At 37.5% G+C, this 26,860-nt stretch overlaps 1 protein-coding gene across 3 annotated transcripts in view; it reads left to right on the forward strand.

Moving 5' to 3' along the window:
• Positions 1-26,860, forward strand: part of LOC127861989 (AP-3 complex subunit delta-1-like) — a 58,228-nt gene that overhangs the window by 16,610 nt on the left and 14,758 nt on the right. Inside the window, exons 6-20 of one of the 3 annotated variants that reach the window (XM_052400821.1) lie at positions 286-415; positions 1,185-1,324; positions 1,958-2,031; positions 3,048-3,097; positions 4,621-4,670; positions 7,496-7,544; positions 14,086-14,231; positions 15,121-15,269; positions 16,125-16,251; positions 18,112-18,215; positions 20,526-20,757; positions 23,638-23,795; positions 24,154-24,258; positions 24,592-24,718; positions 25,560-25,662. In XM_052400821.1, coding sequence (XP_052256781.1) covers positions 286-415; positions 1,185-1,324; positions 1,958-2,031; positions 3,048-3,097; positions 4,621-4,670; positions 7,496-7,544; positions 14,086-14,231; positions 15,121-15,269; positions 16,125-16,251; positions 18,112-18,215; positions 20,526-20,757; positions 23,638-23,795; positions 24,154-24,258; positions 24,592-24,718; positions 25,560-25,662 — 1,744 coding nt within the window. The remainder of the gene's footprint in view (positions 1-285; positions 416-1,184; positions 1,325-1,957; positions 2,032-3,047; positions 3,098-4,620; positions 4,671-7,495; positions 7,545-14,085; positions 14,232-15,120; positions 15,270-16,124; positions 16,252-18,111; positions 18,216-20,525; positions 20,758-23,637; positions 23,796-24,153; positions 24,259-24,591; positions 24,719-25,559; positions 25,663-26,860) is intronic. The other 2 variants (XM_052400822.1, XM_052400823.1) reach the window with 2 other exon arrangements.

The following is a 26,860-nucleotide window of genomic DNA, read 5'->3' on the forward strand; positions in this document are numbered from 1 at the left end:
TTTGTGTGGCATTTTTTCAGATGATCACAATCTGCAGATTTCGTGTTATTGCCTTTGATGTAATTGATTGTTTCCAGTAACCACTAGCTGGCTTTTGACAATACTGAAGTAAATTATACCAATTGCCAAGTAAAATTCTGTGATGGTAGGTGGGGCTTTGGCAGAAACATAGCAGTGCGTGATAAGAGACATGTAAATATAGCAACTTATGTTTGTTTCATGTACCACATAACTCTAAATGGTAGTAAATGCCAACTAATAAAGTGAATACTGCTGTGATTTCAGATGACGTCTACAAAGCCATACCTGCGTAAGAAGGCGGTGCTGATCATGTACAAAGTGTTCCTACAGTTCCCCGAGGCATTGAGGCCAGCTTTCCCACGCCTGAAGGAGAAACTAGAGGACCCGGACCCAGGTATGCAACTCTGACCTTGTGATCTTTATGTAGGTCAAGGTCATATGTGTCATGTACAAAGTTCCCTGAGGCATTGAGATGTGCCTTCCTACATATGAGGTATTCCTTTCTGACCTGCTGACCTTTATGTAGGTCAAGGTCATATGAGTTTACCTGTGGAAGACCCAGAAGTTAGGGTTGTATAGTTTTTATAAGTAAAGGGTATTATAAATAAAAAATATTTTTAGATGTTGGTTACGAATGGGAACTATTATAGGTCAGTTGTTTGACTTAGGTAAATTTAACAGTATTCTTATAAACAGTGTAGACATTGTCATTCAAATGCTAGGCTTTTTAATTGAACAGAACGATGTTCATAATTTCGGCTTCTGTAAAAACGCTTTGAGCATATTATTTTGATTTAAAATTCAAACATTATGACAGTGTATATCTTGATCAGAACTCTTCTATAACCAATAACTTGACCATCTGCTTTCAAGTACAATGTAATTGAGACACATTCAAGGAAAATTGGAGGTAGTGCATGTGTGTTAAGTGTTGTCCCAGATTAGCCTGTGCACACTGCACATGCTTATTAGAGACAACTCTGCTTTTATGGTATTTTTGGTTTAAAGGAATTTTCTCCTGTGCAAAAATCCAGGTTTAGCAGAAAGTGTGGTCACTGATTAGCCTGTGCAAACTGCAGAGGTTAATCTGTGATCACACTTTACGCACATGCAGTAAGCCCAATGGTCTCAGAACAAGGCTCAATTGTTTGTCTCTATGGCAGGTGTACAGTCGGCTGCAGTGAATGTGATATGTGAGCTGGCAAGGAAGAACCCCAGGAACTACCTGGCACTGGCCCCCCTGTTCTTCAAGCTGATGACCTCCTCCACCAATAATTGGGTCCTCATCAAAATTATTAAACTGGTCAGCCTTTGAACACTTAAAAGTTTTCCATTGTAATCTGTTAGCACACATGAGCCGCATTTTTGGGGTAACCAGGCTAAACCCTTTCAGTGCGGGAACCGAATTTTAAAGGCCTTTGCAAACAGTTTGGATCCAGATGAGACGCCACAGAACGTGGCGTCTCATCAGGATCCAAACTGTTTGCTTTTCTGATAGTATTCTTTGAAAAAAATAGAAGAAAATGCTAATTTTAGAAATTCTGCAGACAACATTTTAGCAGACGACAAATTTCCCAGCACGCAAAGGGTTAATGCATGTGCATTAAGTGTAGTACCAGATTAGCCTGTGTAGAAACACTTTTTCCACCTAGATTGGCTTTTCGTTTAGCAGAGACTTCCTTTGAACTTTTTATTTCTGCATTAAAACTTAAAAATGAATGGAAGGATTTTCATACAATTATGACTGTTACTGTAATTAATTACAAGATTTGTGTAGTGTTGTAAAGATGACCTGTGATTGATCGTCTGTAAACAGGGAGTTTACAGTTCATGGTATTGGCATACTCTGTTCTGTGTTTTCTGTGTTTGCAAATGTAGAAATGTGTCAATCTTTGTTATCTTTTCATACTGTAAAAAATGTGTGTTTTGATTCCAGTTTGGTGCTTTAACCCCATTGGAGCCTCGGCTGGGAAAGAAGTTGATAGAGCCTCTGACCAACTTGATACACAGGTTGGGGATGATGGGCATTGTGGTTTGCATATGAGCTGTTCTCTGTGAAAACTGAGCTTCACGCATGTGGGAAACTATTATCCCAGATTAGACTTCGCATTTGAAGCTTTATCCGGAAAAAAACGAGCTTCATGCATGTGCGTACAATCTTACACCAGTTTAGCCTGGTCAGTCGTACACAGGATAATCTTGGACGTCACTTAATGCCAAGACTGGATTTATGATTGGAACATGATACCAAGACTGGATTTATGATTGGAACATGATGCCAAGACTGGATTTATGATTGGAACATAATAAGCACATTTATTAAGTCGGGCTTCCCCAGAGGGAGGTTCATTAAATTAATTACCATTTCAATTTATTTGCTAACTTTATTAGATCAAGAAATCAGATCAGCATCCAAGAGCCCACTGGTCTCTCTTACTGTTCTTCTTATGTATACAAAACTATTAATTAAATGCACTTTGAATATTGCATGATCTTTTGTCAGTCAGTCCGTTCGTCTGTCCGTCCGTCAGTATGTCCGAAAACTTAAACATTGGCCATAACTTTTGCAATATTGAAGATAGCAACTTGATATTTGGCATGCATGTGTATCTCATGAAGCTGCACATTTTGAGTGGTGAAAGGTAAAGGTCAAGGTAATCCTTTAAGGTCAAAAGTAAATAAATACAATCCAAGTGAAGTAATAAGCTTTAAAAGGGAGATAATTTCTAAACCTGCCAAATGATATATTGAAATTCTATTTTAAAGCGGTGCAATAGGGGGCATTGTGTTTCTGACAAACACATCTCTTTGTTTCACAAATGTGTGAATAATCAATTATTTGTTTGTAGGTAACAACTGTCAATTAAAATTAATAAGTTGTTGTTATCTCAAGGTTGATGTAGTTTTTTATGTTGCTACATAGAGGAGGTATTATGTCATAACTTTCATGTTAATACAAGAAAAAACATAGGTGTCTTACTAACATGTCCCACCAAATGTTATAACAACCTTTTTCTCTGTTTCAGTACCTCTGCCATGTCTTTGCTGTATGAATGTATTAACACTGTGATAGCAGGTAAGTTAGAAGTTGCCTCCCTTCACTGGTTATTGTTTCCCTTGTTCTGTTGATTTCACATTGTATTTAGCTCAAATTAATTAAAATGATTGTGTTAACATTAATTTATTTTCTTGAGCCATATTTATTTTTGTAAACCATATTTATACTATATTTAATAAATAGTTTTATACAATTTGTTCACTGCTTATTTGAACATTTAAATTTTTATTTGAACATTAAACTTCCTACGCTTATCTGTAAAATTAAGACATTGTGACGTCACTGTATTCTTTGCAGAAAACATGCAAATATGTCATCTTCAATGATAGTCCTGTTTTCAACCAAATATCGTGCATCTTCAACAAACAAATTTTTAGCATTAATAAAAGTAGAATTTATTTTACTCTACATATGATCATGAATAAATTTTGTTTCATTATGGTGATGTTGATTATTAGCTGTGAATTTAATTATCTTTAATATAGTTTAGTCATGCATACACATTCCATTTCCATATGAGTTAAGTTTCATAGGAAGGGAGAAAAATATTTGTTCATCTTTTATAGTGTAAAGTTTATGTTTCTTATTTGTGTGATGTCTTTTTCCTTTTATTTTAAATTTATCTTACTGGGACATAGTACTTAGTATAAATTATGAAGATTCATTCAGTATCTCTTACTTTTGTTCAATGATACATTCATGTCTGTTACATTTGAGCCACATCATGCCAAAAGTTCCATATGCCATAGGCAGCTAGGGAAGCTCCTGTCAAAAGTGTGCGATTGCACATGCTGGTCTTCTTTTTCTGCTACATGTATACACTCATGCAAGGTCAAGGGAGCTAATTTGCAAGCTGGTCTGGAGCTAAACTGGCTGCATATGGCATAAGACCCATTTTTGTATTACACTGCTTTTTTCTCGATCTTTAGGATTGAAAGAGAAATGTTGTATTTGCTGACAATTTTGTTCCCAAATACAGTTATTTTCAACACTCCATCCTATATTTACAGAGCATTCCAAACTGAAAATAATCTGTCAGACACTACTTTAAAATGTACTTCCCAAGTTTAAAGCATGATACAAAATGTTAAAATAAATATTTATGTTAATCTGTTTTGAAAAACTGTGTAATGCTAACCGCCTATTGTTGCAATAATCTTCTCAAAAAAAGGCAAACTTTCAGTGAAGATATGGAGCATAAAATAGTTGTCAGTCACCTAAACATTTTGTATGACGTTCATGGTTTCACCATGGCTTTTGAAAAGTTGTCATCATTTTTTTCTCTGACATTTGAATCTGTCAGCAAGCTTATCTCTGTTTGTACAGATTTCACAATAAATGACCATGTTGTATGTTGTAAGGTTTTGTCAAGTATTTTGGAGACAATAACTTGTATACTCTGTATGACGGGTTTTCATATTCAGATAAGTGTGTGAATTTATACTGCGTACATGTAGTAATAATTGCATGCAGTGAGGTCATTACGGACTCTATCAGGGCCACCAGAGGTATAACTGACCCATGTTTCTTCTTGCTTACAGTACTCATTTCTGTATCTACAGGCATTCCCAACCACACGGCCTCCATCCAGGTACAGTATATCAGCGTCCTAGTACGCTGCAGGGGAAACCTGGCAACTGCACGCCAACATAACGCTTTCATTTTGTATAAGCCTCGCTCTTAGAAAATGGGTTGTAAAGCATTTGAGTTTATTGTTGTCCCAGATAAGCCTGCGCAGTCCACACAGTCTAATCAGGGACGATACTTTCACCTTTGATTTTCACTAAGAAGAGACTTTCTCTTAACTCTTTCAGTGCTGGAACCGAATTTTGAAGGCCTTTGCAAACAATTTGGATCCAGATGAGACGCCACAAAATGTGGCGTCTCATCAGGATCCAAACTGTTTGCTATTCTGATAGTATTCTTTGAAATAATTCGAAGAAAATGCTTATTTTAGAAATTCAGCAGACAAAATTTTAGCAGACTACAAATTTCCCAGCATGCAAAAGGTTAACAATTTTTTTTTATAAAAGTGGAAGGTGTCGTTCCTGATCTGTCTGTTCAGTCCTTTTAGGCTAATCTGGGACGACACTTGATGCACATGCTTTAAGCCCAGTTTTCCCAGAATGCAGCTGATTTCTGTATTGGATACAATAGTTTCATGATCATTGGATACAATAGTTTCACGATCAACACCACTGAAATATACTTGATTGGGGTTTACACTAGTTTTGGTGCTGGATATGAATGATTTCAACTTAGATACCTGTTAGAGTTTAAAGGCGTTTTAGTAGTTACTTATACCATGGGTACAGTGTAATATACATGTATATTGCGTTTTTTGTGTGGTTGCACATATATTGTATGCTTGAACAATAAGAAAAAACATACTTTAAAGTTCACATGTGTAGAAAAAAAAATTAATTATCATTCTCAAAAATGTGCTATGTATAAAACAAGTATTTGTAAGGTTTACTATTTATGGTCCCCTACCGGTGAAACCGGAGGGGACTTATGGTGTGCACTCCGTCTGTCTGTCTGTCAGTCAGTCAGTCAGTCAGTCAGTCAGTCAGTCAGTCAGTCAGTCAGTCAGTCAGTCAGTCAGTCAGTCAGTCAGTCAGTCAGTCAGTCGGTCGGTCAGTCCGTCACACTTTTCTGGATCCTGCGATAACTTTAAAAGATCTTTATATTTTTTCATGAAACTTCAAACATGGATAGATGGCAATATGGAGATTATGCACGTCATTTCATTTTGTGCATACGTCAAAAATTCTGGTTGCTATGGCAACAAATATAAAATAATATTTTATTTTTTTTTTACTGACAATGGTGGAGTTTCACCGGAAGGGGACCATATTGCTTGGCAATCTCTTGTTAATAATACAAAGTATTCTTCAGTTATTATTAAAGTATTCATGCTGAAATCATAAGACAATAAGGAAAATAACTCGTAATGAAAGATTACTCAAATGAATTTATGTGGGCCATAATTGGTGTTATAGTTGCCATGTTTTCCTGAATGCTTTTATTGCATACACTTTATTTAGTATTTTTATTTTAGGGGTTTGGAAGTGTTTGATATTTTAGTTACATTTCTTAAAATGTGATCAGTCAAAAATAATGGCAAACCTTTGTTCATATGTTGTATGCTTTCTAACATTTTGTTATTTGGAAAGTTAACAAAACATTAGCTGTGTTTGACTGATGTCATTTTGAAATTCGACAAGAGAACAACAAATCTTTTGCTCTTTGACTGTTAAGGTTGTTATGCTTATAACTATTCACTTATTTCTTAGTGAAACCTGCTGAGATGCAATAATACTAACACACTTTGCTAATAAAGGCATCTTAATTAAAAACAATTACAAATTGCTTTTGAGTTCCCGTAATATTTCTGTATCATACTCAACATCATTTAGAGCAGATTTGGTTATGTGTTAAATGTGTGGCTTTCTTTAAACAAGCAGCCTTTATGATTTGCAGTTTATAGTAATTGTGACAATGAAATGAACATTTGCTATCACCTTATAACAAAGCATAATACAAAAACATGTACATTTCACCTGATGATAAACTTTTAAGAAAAAAATGATTTTGGTGTTATTTAATATTCTCTAAAAACAAACAACTAAAAACAACAATAGTACATCTTATTCTTATAAACATATTAAAATGTGTGTGACTTACATAACGAATGACTCTCAATAGTAGAAAATGTACAAACCTTTCTTAATTATACAATGCTCTTCTAATATTACATGTTTTTATGTCCCCCAGTCTATACTGGGGGACATATTGTTTTTGCCTTGTTGGTTTGTTGGTTTGCGTCAAACTTTAACATTGGCCATAACTTTTGCAATATTGAAGATAGAAACTTGATATTTGGCATGCATGGTTATCTCATGGAGCTGCACATTTTGAGTGGTGATAGGTCAAGGTCATCCTTCAAAGTCAAAGGTCAAATATATGGGGTGGGGGAAATAGTGTTTCACAAACACATCTTGTTTTTTATTATAAATGTTACTTTAAAATTACTAGTGCTTAATAGTGTCTTCTTAATAACTGACATGTGAATGTTTGAACATTTAAACTCGTACTTAGCACAACAATATAGTAGTCCCTAACACATTTAATCCCCTTGAAGATTGGTAGAAATGCTGTCATAGGAGGAATATTGGCATGTCAGACATGGAAGGTCTTCTTGTGCTTTCTATTATTCTGAACTGTCGTTAAAGCAGCTCTTATGTTTTTGCTCTTGTATGCTGGTATTGTCAAGTATATTCAGCTGTAGCCTTTGATACATGTATGCAAAATCTATTTTGTTTCATTATTGGTATTGTCACATTATTGTTTTGGTTGCAAAAGTGATAACTTTGTAAAATAGGTGTGCATTACCTCCATGTCTGTCTCTTTCAGCTTTGTGTTCAGAAATTGAGAATTCTGATAGAGGATTCTGACCAAAACTGTAAGTTTTCCAACCATTTATTTAATGGAACTACATCAAAATAATTTGATTTTATAAGTTGTATTTTTAATGTCATAAATACTGACCTGTTATCGTATGCTTATACTTTCCAAGGGAAATAACTCATCCGGAATTTTAACTGGGAATCCGCCACCTCAATACCGTAATACAGGCCAGGTTAAACATAGTGCAATGCAACCTAGCCAAAAATCGGTAACCAACCCTCAATATTCTTTCCGGATCAACCAGGTGTATACGTGTCTTTTACGGCTCTGAATTAAAATATTGTTTTTCACTTGGTTGATTGGGGTTTTGAATAGATAAATTGTGTTATTTATCTTTTTATTTCTCATTCGGATTAATTTGTGTGGATTTAATGGATTTTGTTTCATTTGTAAAAGGTAAGCCATGCTTGTTTTTATCGAACAATGGTTTATTTCTACCATGCTGGGTGTTTTCAGGCGCGAACGACCACGTGCAAAACGTGCTCTTCTAATACATTGCTAGAACGTGCAAAGCATGTTCTTCTAATGTGTTACGAGATCGTGCAAAGCTTGTTCTTCTATTGACAGATTGTTTATCATTTGCCATTGTGTGCAATAATGATTTTAACGTTCCGTATGACAATCTAATTGATCGTCATTTTATTTTTCATCTGTTTTGAATTAAACTTTTGTTTAATTTATGATCTACGGCAGTATTATTATAATTTTCATTATGGTCAAATAATGATTTTATATGCCGTATGATAATCTGGTCTGTGACCAGTTTATGGTTGAATATGCTTTGCTCTTGTTTTTCATATATTCGACTACATGATGGTCGCAGAAACAAGAGTGGATAAATACCCGGTGACTTCGCAGAACATGGATGATAGTTGCAGTATCAGTCACCGGGTATCGGGCACGATCGCGACCGTACTATGCTAAGTCTCTTAGACAGTCGGTCAACATCAGACCATATGGCGACACCCGTCAGCCGGTCTTTGCCCGATGGCATTGGTCAAGGACATCGACCAATGCCGGACCATTTGGCATTCGCCATACGGTCATTATCCGGTGACAACACTGGTCATGATATGACCGGTACGTCACCAGGGACGTTGATCACGGACCATTGATCGACGTCTGACCGGCCGGTCCGGTCACCGGTCATGTCACCGGTCCGGTCCGGTCATTGATCACCGGTCATGTCACCGGTCCGGTCACCGGTCATGTCACCGGTCCGGTCATTGATCACCGGTCACCGGTCCGGTCACCGGTCATGTCACCGGTCATGTCACCGGTCCGGTCACCGGTCATGTCACCGGTCCGGTCCGGTCATTGATCACCGGTCCGGTCATTGATCGCCGGTCCGGTCACCGGTCCGGTCCGGTCACCGGTCCGGTCATTGATCACCGGTCCGTTCCGGTCACCGGTCATGTCACCGGTCCGGTCACCGGTCATGTCACCGGTCCGGTCATGTCACCGGTCCGGTCATGTCAACGGTCCGGTCACCGGTCCGGTCATTGATCACCGCTCCGGTCACCGGTCAACAGTCATCAGTTAGGCCTGCCACCGATAACACCAGTCACCGGTCAAGAAGAAGAACTCGGTCTACTTCATTGAATTATTCTCCTATTCTTCGTTGAATACATCGTCTTCATCAAGGATTAGACATCGGACACGCTCTTCTTCGTCGAGCAGTTCTCATCGTCGCGGCTCTCGTAAGCGATCACGTCGTCACTCACGGAGACGTTATTCTAGAAGATCTCGGTCTCATCGCAGCCGATCCACATCTCGGCCGATCCAGATCTCGACATCGCAGGAAACGAGGACGTCGTCAACCTTCACGTAGACATCAGCGGACTGCATTGAGCACCACTGGATAGTTATCGAACATACCTCTCCTTCATTGAGCAGTTCTTGGCGTTGATACGCTCGTAAGCGATCATGTCAATGCTCACGGAGACAATATTGTAGAAGACAATATTTCCAGCGTAGCCGAACAATATTTCGGCATCGAGGTTATATGGATGTCGCCACTTCTCACGTAGGCGTTAATGAACCTACTGGTCATATCGACGTTCTCCATTTTATTCCTTTAGGAATATCATGTCTCCATTCCACGTGTGATGGTTCTTCTTATGGCATCCACACATGTTGCAGTCACCGAGCCGTAGTTGTATACGAACACTAGTTCGTTTAACATTCAGGCTTCGGGATAAGCTGTTCTTTTCTCCACTACGACTACAAGGACAAGTATGCCTATTAATACTGATAATCTACCGTTGTTTTTCCGGTTAACATTATCAGATGACTTCGTGGATGGTCATTCTTCTGCACCAGATATTTCCATTCTGACGCAGTTATATTATACCGGTCCTGATCACCGGACATCGGTCACCATTCATCGGTCATATCACCGATCACTGATCACCGGTCAGAATAAGTGATGTCTCATCGCCATCGGATTGGATTTTTTGGCATGATCTTCTTTTCCGAGCAGTGCTTGACATTGATAACAGACCATATGGATTCCACCATTTTTCGGTCTTTAACTGGTAATGTCACCTGTCATATTATGACTGGTCCGTTCACCGGGCTACAGTTACCGGTCATTGACCGGTCCGGTTCGGTCACCACTTACCAATTACCGGTAGTCCACTGTGTTTTCATCGGTCAATTTTTAGTATCACGGGTATCGTCTACATTACATAGTTGTATACCCCTGGCTATGATTGTATTGAATACTTTATTTTATGGATTCAACAATCTACATGACTTTTTGTGTTTTTCAATACTGATGTTCTACTGGCGACGGTTACCAAATCATGCTATATCTGTTATTTGTACTTCTATCTCAACCGGCTACATGCAGACTACTGGTCTTGCAGATAGATCGGCTGAAGTGGGCTCGGAGACTAGCATTGAGGTCGAACATTACTATTTGACCTCTATTAATTTATGTTCGAGACCCGAAGGATGAATTGTTTTAACCGCCTTTACCTGTCGGCTACAGACTTTGCAGTCAGTGTCACGGAACAGTTGGGACACATTAATGACGCTAGCAGGATTAGCAAGACGACATTTGTATCGACTTCTGCTTTTCTATTGCTCCTACGGCAGTGCATATTTTCAAGCTACTGGAATCAACAAGAGTTCTGATACATAGGATTGCCTATCAGATTGACCGCATAGCGGCTACAGTCTTGTAGATGGCTTAGGACCTATTGAACTCAGATCTTAGATCCTAGGATCTGGAGGGACCTCATCTTAAAGTTATTCTTCTATTACACTTCTGGCCATAACAGGCCGTCTTCCTATAACTGGTCGTATTCCTTTCGGAATTCGTCCCGGTTAGAAGTCTTGAAGTAAATGGATTAATCAAGTCAGAATTTAAGACTTCCATGCATTCTACCGTCGAGCGTGGACCCGCTTAAGGTTACCCCTAGGGTTTTCACCTTTTTCTGCCATCACACCTCCGATTCCGGAGGTACCACTATCAATCATATTTCCGTACTTCGTAATCGATGACTTCGCGACCTGTATTATCCAGGATTTTAAAGGCGCCAGTTATTGGTTCAAGAAGAGGCTATATTCTGTAGATAGGTCATAAACTTATAAGTGTTAAACACTGTCCTATTCTACCAATTTTCAAGTGTGTTTGGAGTAGGAAAGTTCGGCTTGCCGTGGTTTCTTTGCCCACCCATCCTTGACAAATAGTTTCGGTCACCGGTCGGTATTTACCGCTCCGGTCACCGGTCCTTCTGCTGAGACGTCTTTTCTTACGTCCGTTTCAGCTTTATTTTTAAGATAATTGTATTAATCTCGAGATTATTTAATGACACAGATTTCCATCTTTTTGTCATTATTTACCACTATTCAGTGGTGTCTAGACTAGAAGATTATCTTGGCAAGAATATAGTTTATTCTACCACAACCTTCCTTACATCTTATACAGATGTGAGCAGATAAGGTTATGGACGATCACATAGAACAACGTATCTTGATTTTTCTCAATTATGTGGTATCCTAACGAATATCACCTGCACATCTACATCTTGAAAAGCGAAAATTCTTTTTAGCTGTTTTTCATTTACAACACATTTTCACGATTCCTTTGTGATGGTTTCAACTATCACACATCGGTCGTGGTTTACTTACAGACACGGAGGTGATCATATTATCACTCCTTGTAACTGGAAATCAGGAACTTATTCGTTCTTTGCAAGAACAACACATTTTCTCTATCGTCTTTCTCATACCAGTTCGTCTCAACGCCCTGTTGGACGTTTTGTCCTGCAGTTCTTTCTTTCGAATTATTTTTCCGTTGGGTTCAATAATGTAATTGCGCATGCGCGGCAGTGAAGTTGCAGACGCGTTGCATGGTGTACATAGTATATCAAAGAATGTTGTTTATCATCAAACGCTAGTTATTAGCGTTATGCGATCGTATATCGCAGTGTATACCGGTATGCTGAACAACGTCAACAATGCAGTTCACAGAAATCGATCCAGCAGGGTGTGCGATTGTTATACATTCGTCCATTGACATATACTGGAATATCTTGCCTTCTTGGTGAGTTTTTGCAATAACTGAGTTTTTGCCATAATTTCATGAAATATACTTAATGAACCATGGGATTATGGTTCTACGACCTTTTAAGTCTCCTGTACAATTATTTTCAGGAAACTTCTTCACAGGTCAAATATCATATCTCACTGAGACATATTTTTACTGATCCAAACATGTGCCACTTCATGTCTGGCCATTAATAACTTTTAGTTATCTCTACAGAAGAAAGTTTTTCTGTTAGAGTTTCAATCCTTGTTACTTGTGCAAGGATAATTCCATCAGAACTGTATAAAGGTTCTATGGAAATTCATTTTTTACTGGGTAATTGAGAGCATAGTTATTACCTTAATCACTCTGCTAGATACATAGAGGTTTTTCTCATCTTTTTCTTGATGATAAGAAATTTGTTCTTTTCTTCATCAAAGGATAGAGATTATGCTTTCGTATATCTTGTTTTGTGTAAGTCATCGCAACTCTGTGCTGTCTTACCTATTTTGGAACTAATCCAAACTATGGAACGTCAACACTATGTTTTTCGTTCCTTTACCTTCTTAAGCGGTTTTGACTTGTGTAACATGTTGGGATGCTTAATGAGCTCCCTATGAACCTTTTTCATCAGGCTTATTAACAGTTCCAATATAATTTTAAGACGGTTTTCCTTCTTATTATGGCTTTTACCATACGGAGAAGTGAAATTCATGCTTTTTCTGTTGAATACGACCAATTCCAGTTGGATCTATTGTCGTTTTCACTTTGTTGTGTCAGCCAGGATTCCTTGCTTAATATGAAGTCCTCTATATGGCTTCTACCTTCAAGTTTCCAAGTTTTCTTAAACTGGTAGTCATGAAGATGAGGATAAACTTCTTTGGGCAATCAGGGCTTTGAAGTTCTATCTCAGCAGTGTTAGTCAGTAGTCCATTCGAGGTTCTCAAAGACACTCTTCATTTCCCCAAAAAAGGGGGGGAGATGTGTCTGCGGCTTCTATTTCTCGGGGTTAGACCTCGACTAAGGAAAGTTAATCTTATCCTATCTAAGGATTCGTTCCTTTTTAGGATCTGACCGCATGAATTAAGAGCTCTGTCTGTTTTGTGGGCATATATTAATCACACCCCACTTTTTGACGTGCTCTAAGCTGTTTACTGGAGGAATCCGACCACCTTGTCATCTTTTTATCTTCGTTTTCTGAAGTGCCAACAATACAATTTGTATACGTTTGGGCTTGTTGTGGTTTCACTAACGGTAGTGTCTTCTTTACGACATAGACATATTACTCTGTCCGAGAAGTCATAATTAATACCGTTTTAACGAAGATTACTTGATATCATTAGCTGATAACCCTGTTTATGGGTTCTACTGTGTTGGGAAAATATATACGAACCTTCCCACCGCAGCTGCAAAATCAGCATACGATAACAGGTCAGTATTTATGACATTAAAACAAATTTTTTAAATAAAATTCATTTCAATTATTAAATACTTACCTGTTATCGGTAAGTCCCACCTCCCACCCCGCTATTCGATTAATATTTTTGTATATATATTGAAAGAATATTGAGGGTTGGTTACCGATTTTTGGCTAGGTTGCATTGCACTATGTTTAACCTGGCCTGTATTACGGTATTGAGGTGGCGGATTCCCAGTTAAAATTCCGGATGAGTTATTTCCCTTGGAAAGTATAAGCATACGATAACAGGTAAGTATTTAATAATTAAAATGAATTTTATTTAAAAATTTTGTTTTAAATCATTTCAAATAATAAGAGGACATTAATATTTTGTTGCAAAAAAAAGATATGGGAAAAGAAAAAATATATAGTGTTTATTGATAATTTTTTACCGAACAGATGTATAATAATTCTTTTATCAATATTGCATTCAAAAATTCATGGCATGCTTGTTACAGCTTCCTCCTGACTATGCTTCTGGCATAATTGTTTACTTAAGAAAACCGATCACAAAAAATATTAAAATTGTTACATGTGCAGTGAAATACCTGGGACTGCTTGCAATGTCCAAGATCCTGCAGACACATCCCAAGTCAGTGCAGACGCACAAGGACTTGATACTGCAGTGCCTGGATGATAAGGACGAGTCCATCAGATTCCGTGCCCTGGATCTCCTGTATGGCATGGTAAGGGGTCTAACTCTTGTATTGGTAGCACTTGTTAGGGAGGCAACTCTTGTACATTTGGAATGCTAAGGTTGCACACAATGATAAAAAATTGGCATGACAGGGGATGTCACTCTTTGTATTACAATTCTGAGCCCTGGAAGGCCTGTATTGCATCTGGAGGAAGGGAATCCTAATACTGTTTGGATGTAGGGAGTTAAGGATATTAATACAGAAACAAACATTAATATGGTTGTTATATTATTGTCCCCTACCGGTTTCACCATAGGGGACTTATGGTTTGCGCTCTGTGTGTCCGTCTGTCCGTGAGTCTGTGAGTCTGTCACACTTTACTGGATCCTGCAATAACTTTAAAAGTTCTGAATATTTTTCTTGAAACTTTAAACATGGATAGATGGCAATATGTCAAAAATTCTGATTGCTATGGCAACAAATAAATGACAATGGTGGAGCTGGTAGGGGACATATATTGCTTGGCAATAGTCTTGTTTTGTCTATTTGGTGAGTTGTGTTGCCCAGTCCAGTCATGTCCAGTAATGAAATGTTTATGACATTTTGCCTCATGCTTAGTTGTTTGTCTGTGAATGGCAGGAATATGTTTTCTCAGTACTGGTAAATGTGTAACAAACTCCATGTTTAACCAGTAAAAAGATCAAATTGCATCCTATCCGCTGTTAAATAATTGAAGTTTTGAAGGCTGTTGAATTCTGCTAAAAAATAAGAATTGAAACACTCAAACAGAAAGCTTTGTACACAATCTAAAATAAATACAGCTTATTATAAGCAGATTCAAACTAACTTAAACTGAACTGAAGTGAATGCTGTTTACAGGTCCATATAAGTAGTCTCAAACTAACCTAAACTGAACTGAAGTGAATGCTGTTTGCAGGTCTCTAAAAAGAACCTGATGGAGATTGTGAAGAAGTTGATGGTGCACATGGACAAGGCAGAGGGCACAAACTACAGAGACGAGTTGCTGGCCAAGATCATTGAGATCTGCTCACAGTCCAACTACCAGTATGTCACCAACTTTGAGTGGTAAGTACACAACTGTATGTCACCAATTTTGTGGTAAGTACACAACTTATTTTATAAGTTGAGATGTTGTGGTAAGTTGATCTTCATCGTCGTCATGTAATACATCTGTGTTTGTCAACATTTAGATTGTTACACTCCTTGATGCCAAAGTTTTGGCTCAATCTTCATTAAACTTGGTCAGAATGATTATCCTCACAATATCTAAGCAAAGGGTGAATCTGTCAGGTGTGTCAAAAAAAGGTCACCAGGTCAAATGTTCAAAAAATCGTGTAAGTTATTCTATGCTCGGGTTTTGTAGGATTATTAAATGTAAAAAAATGGTCAGTATAAATCTGAAAAAAAGTACTGTAATAATTCAAAGCTTTTGGATACTCACAACTTTTCTGACACCACTCCAAAATTGATAATCTTTCAGCAAAACCTATATCACTGGAAAGTTCAGATATAATTTAAAGTTAGTCACAACTTTTTTGAGTCTAGTAAGGTAATAAGGTATAAGTGCGGGGAAACACTCTAGGTACAAACATAATGTAGCCTCAGGCGCTGAAGGACCTCATAAACATCGAAATACACACGCACTGGCTTTACCTGATGGTTAATTCTTATTAATACATTTGGCCTTTTTGTTGTTTATCGCTTGTATGAACAACAGGAATAAAAAAAAACGCTGTTATTCATAGTTGATGTTATACTAGGAAATATAGGAAAATGCAATGCATAAGGTACATTGTCTGTGTGTCTCCACATGTTCAGACACTGTATTTTGTGAAAAGTTGTGATTTTCAAAATTTTGGATTTGTGTGATTTCAAGTGTCCAGAAACTTATGTGTAATTCCAATACTTGGATTCTCCCAGGTATGTGAGTGTTCTGGTGGAGTTGACCCGCATGGAAGGTACTCGACACGGGCGACTGATCGCAGCTCAGATGTTGGATGTGGCTATCAGAGTGCAGGCCATCAGGCCGTTTGCTGTAGCACAAATGGTAGGCATCGCTGCGCACTTGTGTGAGGGGTAACTTTGTGTGGCACTGTGTAAATTGGGGAAGAAATTGTGTTTCGACCCTGTTTGCTCAGTAACAGAGGGTCCTTAGGTTTGGAGTCCTGGACCAGGGCTTCCCTTGGCTCAATAATTTCTTATGCCAAATTTGCCTTGCTATGGCAAAATTCTGCTATTTTTGGCTATTTTATTAAGTTTTAATGAAGGAAAAGTTGTAGCCAAATAGAAATTCTGTAGTCAGATAGGTCAATTTGTAGCCTTGGGCTTATTTGGCGAATGGGAGAGTAAGCCCTGCTGGACTGACGTAAATATTACAAATCTGTGACATATGCTATGTGGGTTTATTTTAAATAATTAACAGGCATTAACAGACAATCAATACAGTTGCAAGAATATTTGGAATCAAGGGAGCAATATATTGGCAGTCATGACCCACTAGTTTTAGCTGAACTTATTGATAAAATCATCTTAATACTACATGTCTGTATTATAGTGAATAACCTACATAATGGGCTTTGGGAAAAGGTCTGACTGTGGCTGTCTTAGTTTATACAAGTCATATACTGAGCCTGAGAAAAATTGGGCTTATGCCTTGTTCTCATACTTTCGTGTCTTCTCATTGGATTTGTGCTCAAATTAATACGTTATTTTCGCCCTCGCCAATTACTTAACGAGTCTGGATTCTATTTAAGTAGATCGAGCGTTTACAACTGCTGACTATTTTGCCGAGAAAATGTGATTTAAACAAGAAATATTTCACACATATATAGATATTGCTTAAATTGTGGTAAAAAATATCATTGCATCGATTATTATTGCATTATAAATCGCAAGCACTTAAAACAAAAAAGTTTATAAACTCTGTGCAAGTGGCAGAAGTATTTCTAAGGAAGGCCACGCTCTATTTAATTTGGAGCACTGAGAGGTACATGACAGGGTTTGTGCAGGAGGCGCGAAACAATTATATTTCAATTAACATGTTTGCATTGTTTATAGAATCTTTAATTTGTTGAAAGTAGCCATGGTTAAAATTATTTACCTCCCTGCTCTTATTTGGAATTTTATATTTGAAAATAAATTGCTAACATCATTAAATACACATTCAATTGTGTCTTAGAAAAAGGACATTGCAATCTGTTACTTAAAAAATAACTTCCCCACTGGAAGCCCCATTTAGAACGCAGTCAAGCGAGGAGCAAGAATCCAATGAGAACAATCTTCTCGATGATGCAGATCGTTGGCCTTCACCTTCACAAGTTGAAAAAATTAGTAAATATGTAAACAAAGACGATTTTCAGATGGTTTAATACTGAAATAGTATTTTATTGAGGATATAAAAGTTATAAAATGCTAAAAATACTTGACATCGTATGCGCATGCGCGAGATACATAGTTAAGGGGCACAAATGTACGAGAACATAGCATAATACATATAGGCAGTCTGCACAGGCTAATCAGGGACAACACATTCTGCTTTCATGGAATTTTTGTCAACAAGAATTCATTTCTTAACAAAAATCCAGTCTATGTGGTGTCATCCCGGATTCGCCTGTGCAGACTGCCATTAACCCTTTGCATGCTGGGAAATTTGTCGTCTGCTAAAATGTCGTCTGCTGAATTTCTAAAATTAGCATTTTCTTCAATTTTTTGAAAGAATATTATCAGAATAGCAAACAGTTTAGATCCTGATGAGACGCCACGTTCTGTGGCGTCTCATCTGGATCCAAACTGTTTGCAAAGGCCTTCAAAATTCGGTTCCTGCACTGAAAGGGTTAAACATATGCATTAAGTCCTGTTTTCCCAGAATGTGTCTCTATTAAAGCGTCACCCTGATGTCTATCTGTAGGCTGTCCTGCTGGAGAATGCCCACGTGTTGTCCAACAACTCCCAGAGGAATGGTATCTGTGAAGTGCTGTATGCAGCTGCCTGGCTGTGCGGGGAGTTCCCAGAGTAAGTAACCAGTCTGTCAAGTGCTATGTACACTGTAATAAGTAACCAGTCTGTCAAGTGCTATGTACACTGTAATAAGTAACCAGTCTGTCAAGTGCTATGTACACTGTAATAAGTAACCAGTCTGTCAAGTGCTATGTACACTGTAATAAGTAACCAGTCTGTCAAGTGCTATGTACACTGTAATAAGTAACCAGTCTGTCAAGTGCTATGTACACTGTAATAAGTAACCAGTCTGTCAAGTGCTATGTACACTGTAAATCCAGTAACCAGTCTGTCAAGTGCTATGTACACTGTAATAAGTAACCAGTCTGTCAAGTGCTATGTACACTGTAATAAGTAACCAGTCTGTCAAGTGCTATGTACACTGTAATAAGTAACCAGTCTGTCAAGTGCTATGTACACTGTAATAAGTTACCAGTCTGTCAAGTGCTATGTACACTGTAATAAGTAACCAGTCTGTCAAGTGCTATGTACACTGTAAATCCAGTAACCAGTCTGTCAAGTGCTATGTACACTGTAATAAGTAACCAGTCTGTCAAGTGCTATGTACACTGTAATAAGTAACCAGTCTGTCAAGTGCTATGTACACTGTAATAAGTAACCAGTCTGTCAAGTGCTATGTACACTGTAAATCCAGTAACCAGTCTGTCAAGTGCTATGTACACTGTAATAAGTAACCAGTCTGTCAAGTGCTATGTACACTGTAATAAGTAACCAGTCTGTCAAGTGCTATGTACACTGTAATAAGTAACCAGTCTGTCAAGTGCTATGTACACTGTAAATCCAGTAACCAGTCTGTCAAGTGCTATGTACACTGTAATAAGTAACCAGTCTGTCAAGTGCTATGTACACTGTAATAAGTAACCAGTCTGTCAAGTGCTATGTACACTGTAATAAGTAACCAGTCTGTCAAGTGCTATGTACACTGTAATAAGTAACCAGTCTGTCAAGTGCTATGTACACTTTAATAAGTAACCAGTCTGTCAAGTGCTATGTACACTTTAATAAGTAACCAGTCTGTCAAGTGCTATGTACACTGTTATAAGTAACCAGTCTGTCAAGTGCTATGTACACTGTAATAAGTAACCAGTCTGTCAAGTGCTATGTACACTGTAATAAGTAACCAGTCTGTCAAGTGCTATGTACACTGTAATAAGTAACCAGTCTGTCAAGTGCTATGTACACTGTAATAAGTAACCAGTCTGTCAAGTGCTATGTACACTGTAAATCCATTATAACATGCTCGGTTACAACGCTGAATCCAATATTATGAGGGTGGGTCATGGCTTCCGTTTTTTTCTCCAGCCTTCCATTTGGGTCTCAAGTGTTTTCTTTAAATTATAATATTGCAAAGCCCATTGTGCTGATTGCATATTTGCTAAATTACACACAATTAGAGACTAGTCATTACTGCAGCATTTGACAGTTTAAATGTGATAATCTATAGTTGTGTGATGCAAATAAAGTTGTGAAAAATGGCATGCATTCATCTGTGTGTCATGCTCTAATGCTGTAACTATATATGAGCTTTCCATCTTTTGATATATTGGCAGCTTTGACATTTTCAACCTGGAATGTTTAATTTCATTCCTATATGTGATGAAATATTGTCTTCTAAATTGTTATTGAAAACTTAACAGACAAAGGGAAATGAATTAAGTATTCCAGTTGATTTAATTACATGCAAACCCAGGTTATTGTTACATGTAACATAAATTCACTTCTATTTTGTCCAGATTTTGAAAAGCCCTTGGAAGCTCTTTTTTTGTATGACTGTGTATGACACAATCAGTCATTGCTTTGTATCGTATTGCATTCAATCTTAATTTAAAATCACTCATCCCTTGGCTGTTATAATTACACCCGAACAGTGCTCTGTCCCATAATGCACTGTACCCTTTACACTTCTGTAAAATGGCGCATTTTGTGTTTATGAAATTCTTAAACACATTTATTGTCATAAATGGCAAGAATTATTTTGACATTGACATTTTTACATTGATGTTTTCATTATATTGGATTATCGGATATATATGCTCATTAGAAAGCGGTATGTATATAGTTATTGATAACAGTAGGGTTTGTATGCATGTATTGGCAAATTACAACACAACATGGTATTTAATGATCACTGAACTGATAACGCGAATCTGTTTATTTCTGTGTACACCGTCATCTGCGTTGTATTGGATTAACAGTGTAATTTATTAGTACCGGGCCCCATTTCCAAATGATGAAAATACAAAACTGTCCAGTCATGCTCTCAATCAATATACCATATAAAACCTTTGATGTTTTCCATTGTAGTCACTTGACAGACCCAAAGGGTGTACTAGAAGCCATGTTGAAGCCAAAGATAACCCTCCTGCCAGGTCACATTCAGAGCGTGTACGTTCAAAACATCATCAAGCTGTACGCCAACATCATCAAGAGGGCTGAAGGACAGAATGGCCTGGCTGGCGTAAGGGAGGTTGGGGAGATGTTACAGGAGAAGCTTCCCATTTTTATACAGAGTGCAGATCTTGAAGTGCAGGAAAGGGTAAGTTGGTGTTTTTCACTATCATTTTATTATGAGCCCATTCTGGGATAACTGGGCTTAATGCATGTGCTTAAAGTGTCGTCCCAGGTAAGCAGTCTGTACATGCTAATCATAACTGACATTTTCCTCTTTTGTGGAATTTTTGGTTTAAAGCGAAATCTGTTTTAAATGATATTAAAGCTTATGTTTCAAGTGTTGTCTTTGATTCGCCTGTGTAGACTGCACGTGCTAAGCTGGAATGACACTTAATTCACATGCATTAAGACCAGTTTCCCATAACAGGCTCTTATGATATGATTCTTTGTTTACACAAAGTCTAACTGTTATTGTCACATTTTGCTGTCACTAGCAAATGATGATATGATAAAAGATGTGTGTTGTGTGCAAGAATTACATGGCATTGTTTAAGGTCAAGGACAAACTTTGTTAAGTTCATAAGTAAAATATAGGATAGTATTTTAAACTAGGGCTTGTCTGTTCCCCAACTGTCCATGGCATTTTAGAAATTCAAAAAGAAAGACTCAAAGAAATTACATTAGGCAGTGTTTTCTCACACAAGCACCTAGTGGTCAAAGGTCAAATTGCAGCTCTTTTTGATTGAATCTCTACATCTGTGTCAAAGCTGTATTTAGGGGTCTCATCACCAGAATTATTTTCATTTCTATACAGCTGTTTTAGAATATGGTTGTACAGAATATTGTTTCTTTTATCATGTCTACTGCATTATCTGCTGTTTAAGGACTGGTTTATCAAAATATTAGTCTGGCTTTTGGAAAACAGGGCTTAATCGATGCACTAAAGTGTCCTCCCAGATAAGCCTGTATAGTCTGCACAGGCTAATCAGGGACGACTTTTTCTGCTGTTATTGTATTTTTATGCCCCCGGTAGGGTGGCATATAGCAGTTGAACTGTCCGTCAGTATGTCAGTCTGTCCGTCCGTCCGAAAAAAAAAACTTTAACGTTGGCCATAACTTTTGCAATATTGAAGATAGCAACTTGATATTTGGCATGCATGTGTATCTCATGAAGCTGCACATTTTGAGTGGTGGAAGTTCAAGGTCAAAGTCATCCTTCAAGGTCAAAGAAAAAGAAAAAAAAAATTCAAAGCGGCGTTCTCATGAAGCTGCACATTTTGAGTGATGGAAGTTCAAGGTCAAGGTCATCCTTCAAGGTCAAAGGTCAAAAAAAATATTTGTTTTTTATTAGCTGATCTATTTTTTGAAAAAAATTATTAGCTATTGTCATCACCTTGGCGTCGGCGTCCGGTTAAGTTTTGCGTTTAGGTCCACTTTTCTCAGAAAGTATCAATGCTATTGCATTCAAACTTGGTACACTTACTAACTATCATGAGGGGACTGGGCAGGCAAAGTTAGATAAATCTGGCGTGCATTTTGACAGAATTATGTGCCCTTTTTATACTTAGAAAATTGAAAATTTTGGTTAAGTTTTGCGTTTTGGTCCACTTTTCTCAGAAAGTATCAATGCTATGGCATTCAAACTTGATACACTTACTTACTATCATGAGGGGACTGGGCAGGCAAAGTTAGATAACTCTGGCGTGCATTTTGACAGAATTATGTGCCCTTTTTATACTTAGAAAATGGAAAATTTGGTTAAGTTTTGTGTTTTGGTCCACTTTACCCCTAAAGTATCATAGATATTGCTTTCATACTTGGAACACTCGCAAACTATCATAAGGGTACAGTAAAAGGACAAGTTGCATAACTCTGGTTGTCATTTTTACGCGATTATGGCCCTTTTTTGACTTAGTAACTTTGAATATATGGTTAAATTGTGTGTTTCGATCCACTTTACTTCTTAAGTATCAAGGCTATTGCTTTCAAACTTCAAATACTTTAATGCTATCATGAGGTTACTGTACCTGGCAAGTTGAATGTTACCTTGACCTTTGAATGACCTTGACTCTCAAGGTCAAATTATTAAATTTAGCTAAAATTGCCATAACTTCTTTATTTATGATTAGATTTGATTGATACTTTGACAAAACTACTCTTACCTGACATTCCACAATAGACTCCACCCAAACCATCCCCTGTGCCCTCACCCCCCCCTCCCCCCCCTTATTATTTTTTTTTATAGATCATCTCACAAATTACCACCACACCCTCACACTATACCCCCCCCCACCCCACCCCCCCCCCCCAAATTTTTTTTTAAACGGTGTAAAAACACAAATGTTTATTTTTATTATTTTATGTTTGAAATACCGTCCAACCATCGCACCCAAGAATCCCCCCCCCCCCACCCCCACCCGAATCCCCCCCCCCCCCCCTAATTTTTTTTTTTTTTTAGATCATCTCACAAATTACCAACCACACACCCTCACACTTTACCCCCCCCCCCCACCCACCCCGCAATATTTTTTTTGAAACGGTTAAAAAACACAAAAATTTATTTTTATTATTTTATGTTTGAAATACCTTCCAACCATCGCACCCAAAAATCCCTCCCCCCCCCCCAATTTTATTTTTTTTTTTCGCGTTTTTGGAATCTAATGTAATACATTCCACACCCCCACACTATACACCCCTCTTCACTCCGCCCCTCCCTCCTTTGTGATTGAGAATGAGAGTCCCTTCACCTTTAAAAAGAAAATAGATGAGCGGTCTTCACCCGCAAGGCGGTGCTCTTGTATTATTTCTTAGCGGCGCAATAGGGGGCATTGTGTTTCTGACAAACACATCTCTTGTTTGTTTGAAGAAAGTCCCTTCTTAGTGAAAATCAAGCTAAGCTGAAAGTGTTGTCCATTATTAGCCTCTGCAGACTGCACAGACTTATCTGGGACGACACTTTACGTACAAGCCCTGTTTTCCCAGTGTGAAGCCCATGTGCATGTTATCCCCATGTGTCTTGTTTCAGGCCTGTTGCATGGTACAGCTGGTGAAGTATGTGCTGAAGTCCCAGGACAAAGATGGTGATACGGCAGCGGCTATAGCTGAAGAACTCGCGGCCCTCTTTGCAGGCGATCTCAACCCTGTGGCCCCTAAAGCTCAAAAGAAGGTCCCCGTTCCTGAAGGGTAGGGCATTAACAGGAATTTTCTGTTTTATGCTTTTGAAAAAATGTTTAAACTTAAAATTATGAAAATTGTTATCAACAAGAGAGAAGAATGAATATTAGAATGTATAAAATTGTAAGGAATTTCAGCAAGATGTTGTGTAATAGACAGAAGGCATATCTACAGGATGTTTTCTTTGAATTTGTTTTTGAGATGTCTTTAAAATAATTATTACAACCATATTGGGTAACCTTGCCTATGAAAAATATGAGTGGTTTTACTTGGCAATCCAGTTAATATGACTGATATATAGATTAACATGTCCGATATAACATAGCAATCAAACATATATGCATTATGCATTTTGCACTTTTTAAAGGTTGGACCTGGATGCCTGGATTAATGACCCGCCCTCCGAGAGTTCTGAAGACGAGGATAGGCCTGTAGGCTCCTCCATATTTGTAACAAAGGATAACAATGAAGGGTATTACCTTTACTTTGACTTCACTCTTTGTTTTATGGATGTGTATCTTTAGAAATTAAGTGATTCCGTGTTTTGTGGGCCAATTTGTGCTTGAAATCCTACCATTTTCCTTCTTAAAAAGGTGTTTATAATTGGGATGAAATTGACATAAGAGTAATGAAATTGTTTACTTAATAAATAAGTTATTTTGTATAAAAAAAACACATAAAAAATCAATTATTGTGTGAGAAAATACAACATGTGAAAAAATAAAACTCACAAAAATCATTATCAGAAGAAGTCAACAATCTCTAATTTTTAACAAAAAAATAAACAATTGTTTTTTACTTGCAGGTCGTTCTACCATGAGGCGGCAAAGGCGAAGGTTCCAGACATGACGCCAGAGGAGCGGACCAAGGCTAAAGAACAGAGGAGGGTGGACCAGGCTCACAACCCTAACTACCTCAAGGGGGATGTCAAGGTACAGGAGTGCTGGGTACCAAAGGAGCCTTGCTCTGTGAAAATTGGCTTAATGCATGTGCGTCAAGTGTGCTCTCAACACAGGCTTAACTTGGATGACACTTTCTGTCTGACGGATTTATTTGTTAAAAGGAGGTCTCTTACCATAAAATCCAGTTTAGGCGGAAGGTGTTGTCCCTGATTAGCCTTTGAAGACTGCGCAGGCTCATCTAGGATGACACTTGACACAAATACATTAAGCCAAGTTTTCTCAGAACGATGCTTAACCCTTTGCATGCTGGAAAATTTGTCGTCTGCTAAAACGTCTTCTGCTGAATTTCTAAAATGAGCATTTTCTTAGATTTTTTTCAAAGAACACTATCAGAATAGCAAACAGTTTGGATCCTGATGAGACGCCACGTTCTGTGGTGTCTCATCTGGATCCAAACTGTTTGCAAAGGCCTTCAAAATTCGGTTCCAGCACTGAAAGTGTTAAATAGATCGTGTTTTACTGGCAAATGTTGACCATTTTGTTACTAGTTGAAATGTGGCTGTTTTATCAGTGAGCTCACAAACCCAAATACCTCAATGTAAACGAACTGGGTATGCCTTAGTAAATTTTTTCATAGCAAAAATTAACCATAAAGGTAATGCTTCAAGTTTGGTTATTATAGCCACAGCATCACAACCCTAGCAAGGATGACATAACTGTTCTTTTCTTCATAGATCACGTGAAATAGAGTTACCCTTCTGGTAAACATTGTTTCTCCCAATGTTTTGAAATTCTATTTGTTAGTTACATACAAAATTACACACAAACTTGTGGAGAATTTTCATTCTCTCTACTATTAACTGTTATACAGAAGAGCGCAAGCAACACCTCTGCAGACGGTAACCTTGGTAACAGCGTGGTGGAGCTGGACCTGTCCATACCCCTACGGGTGCCAGGTGGGATACAGGTTGCGGGTACAAGTCGTTACTTTTTCACCCGCTTTTCCACGCAACAATCAATCACTGCTTTATATAGTTATCAATCACTGCTTTATATAGTTTCCAATTGCAAACAAGAAATATATAACTTTCTAATATAAATTTTCCAATTACCTAGTTTCCATCCACATACTGTATAACAGGGCTATAGATAACTTTGGGGGTATATTCGGTTATTCACCCCCTGTATTTGACAACAATTCGGTTTTTGTATATTCAATAGTTTTAGCAAAAATTTTCACCCCCTATTTTTGAGCTTAATTGGGTTTTTCACCCCCCGTTTTGGGTAATTTAGGGAATGACATATATAATATAATAAAAATCTACTAAGGTTACTATATTATTTATACAAATGGATTTCAAAAAGGTACCTTTACATAACATCAAACAATATCTGAATTTCTGATCAAAGTTAATTCATTTTTGCGTTGAATAAGACCGAGTTCGTGAAAATCGCTGCACAATTGATGAAGTTATGGCTGTTCAAAGCGATGCACCCCATTTTTGGGTCATTTTGAGTTAAATACCTTGAAAATGAAAGCAGAAATTGGACGGGTCTACGAATAATTACAATATTTCCACAAAAATTGATAACCGCTGGAAAGACTGCCTCCTTTTCTTCAAAGGACGGCATATAAACAATCCGATACATTTTTGTACCAAAAATAATTAGTCTAAAAAAATACGCCCGGTGTCCATAAGAATTGCGTTTTGTGACGCAAGGTTTTTTAACGGGAGTAACGTTATTAAATTTGTATTTGCGTTTTTGTACGCTTTATTTTGAATTTAATTATGTTTTTGGTTATTTTAATTGCGTAATAACGCAAATACGCTTTTCATCTATAGCCCTGTGTATAAATTATCCAGTTAACTTATTTATTAATATTTACATAACCTAACACAAACATTTTTCCAATGAGGCACAATTGTTCACCCAAAATATCAGCAATATGTATAGAGATATGATATCCTACATGTTCTTACTGAGTTTTTGCAAATGTATAAACATTTTAATAATCTCATATACAGCTGGAAGACAACATATTAATGAAAATACTTAATTAAGCTTTTGTAATTGTTTAACGTGAACTCGTTAATATCTTAAATAATTTTTATAATTATTTCACTTTAAAACTAGCAGTAAAAAAGTAATACCTTGCACACACTAACTATT

Source organism: Dreissena polymorpha, chromosome 16, assembly GCF_020536995.1.
Source record: "Dreissena polymorpha isolate Duluth1 chromosome 16, UMN_Dpol_1.0, whole genome shotgun sequence".
Lineage (NCBI taxonomy): Eukaryota > Metazoa > Mollusca > Bivalvia > Myida > Dreissenidae > Dreissena > Dreissena polymorpha.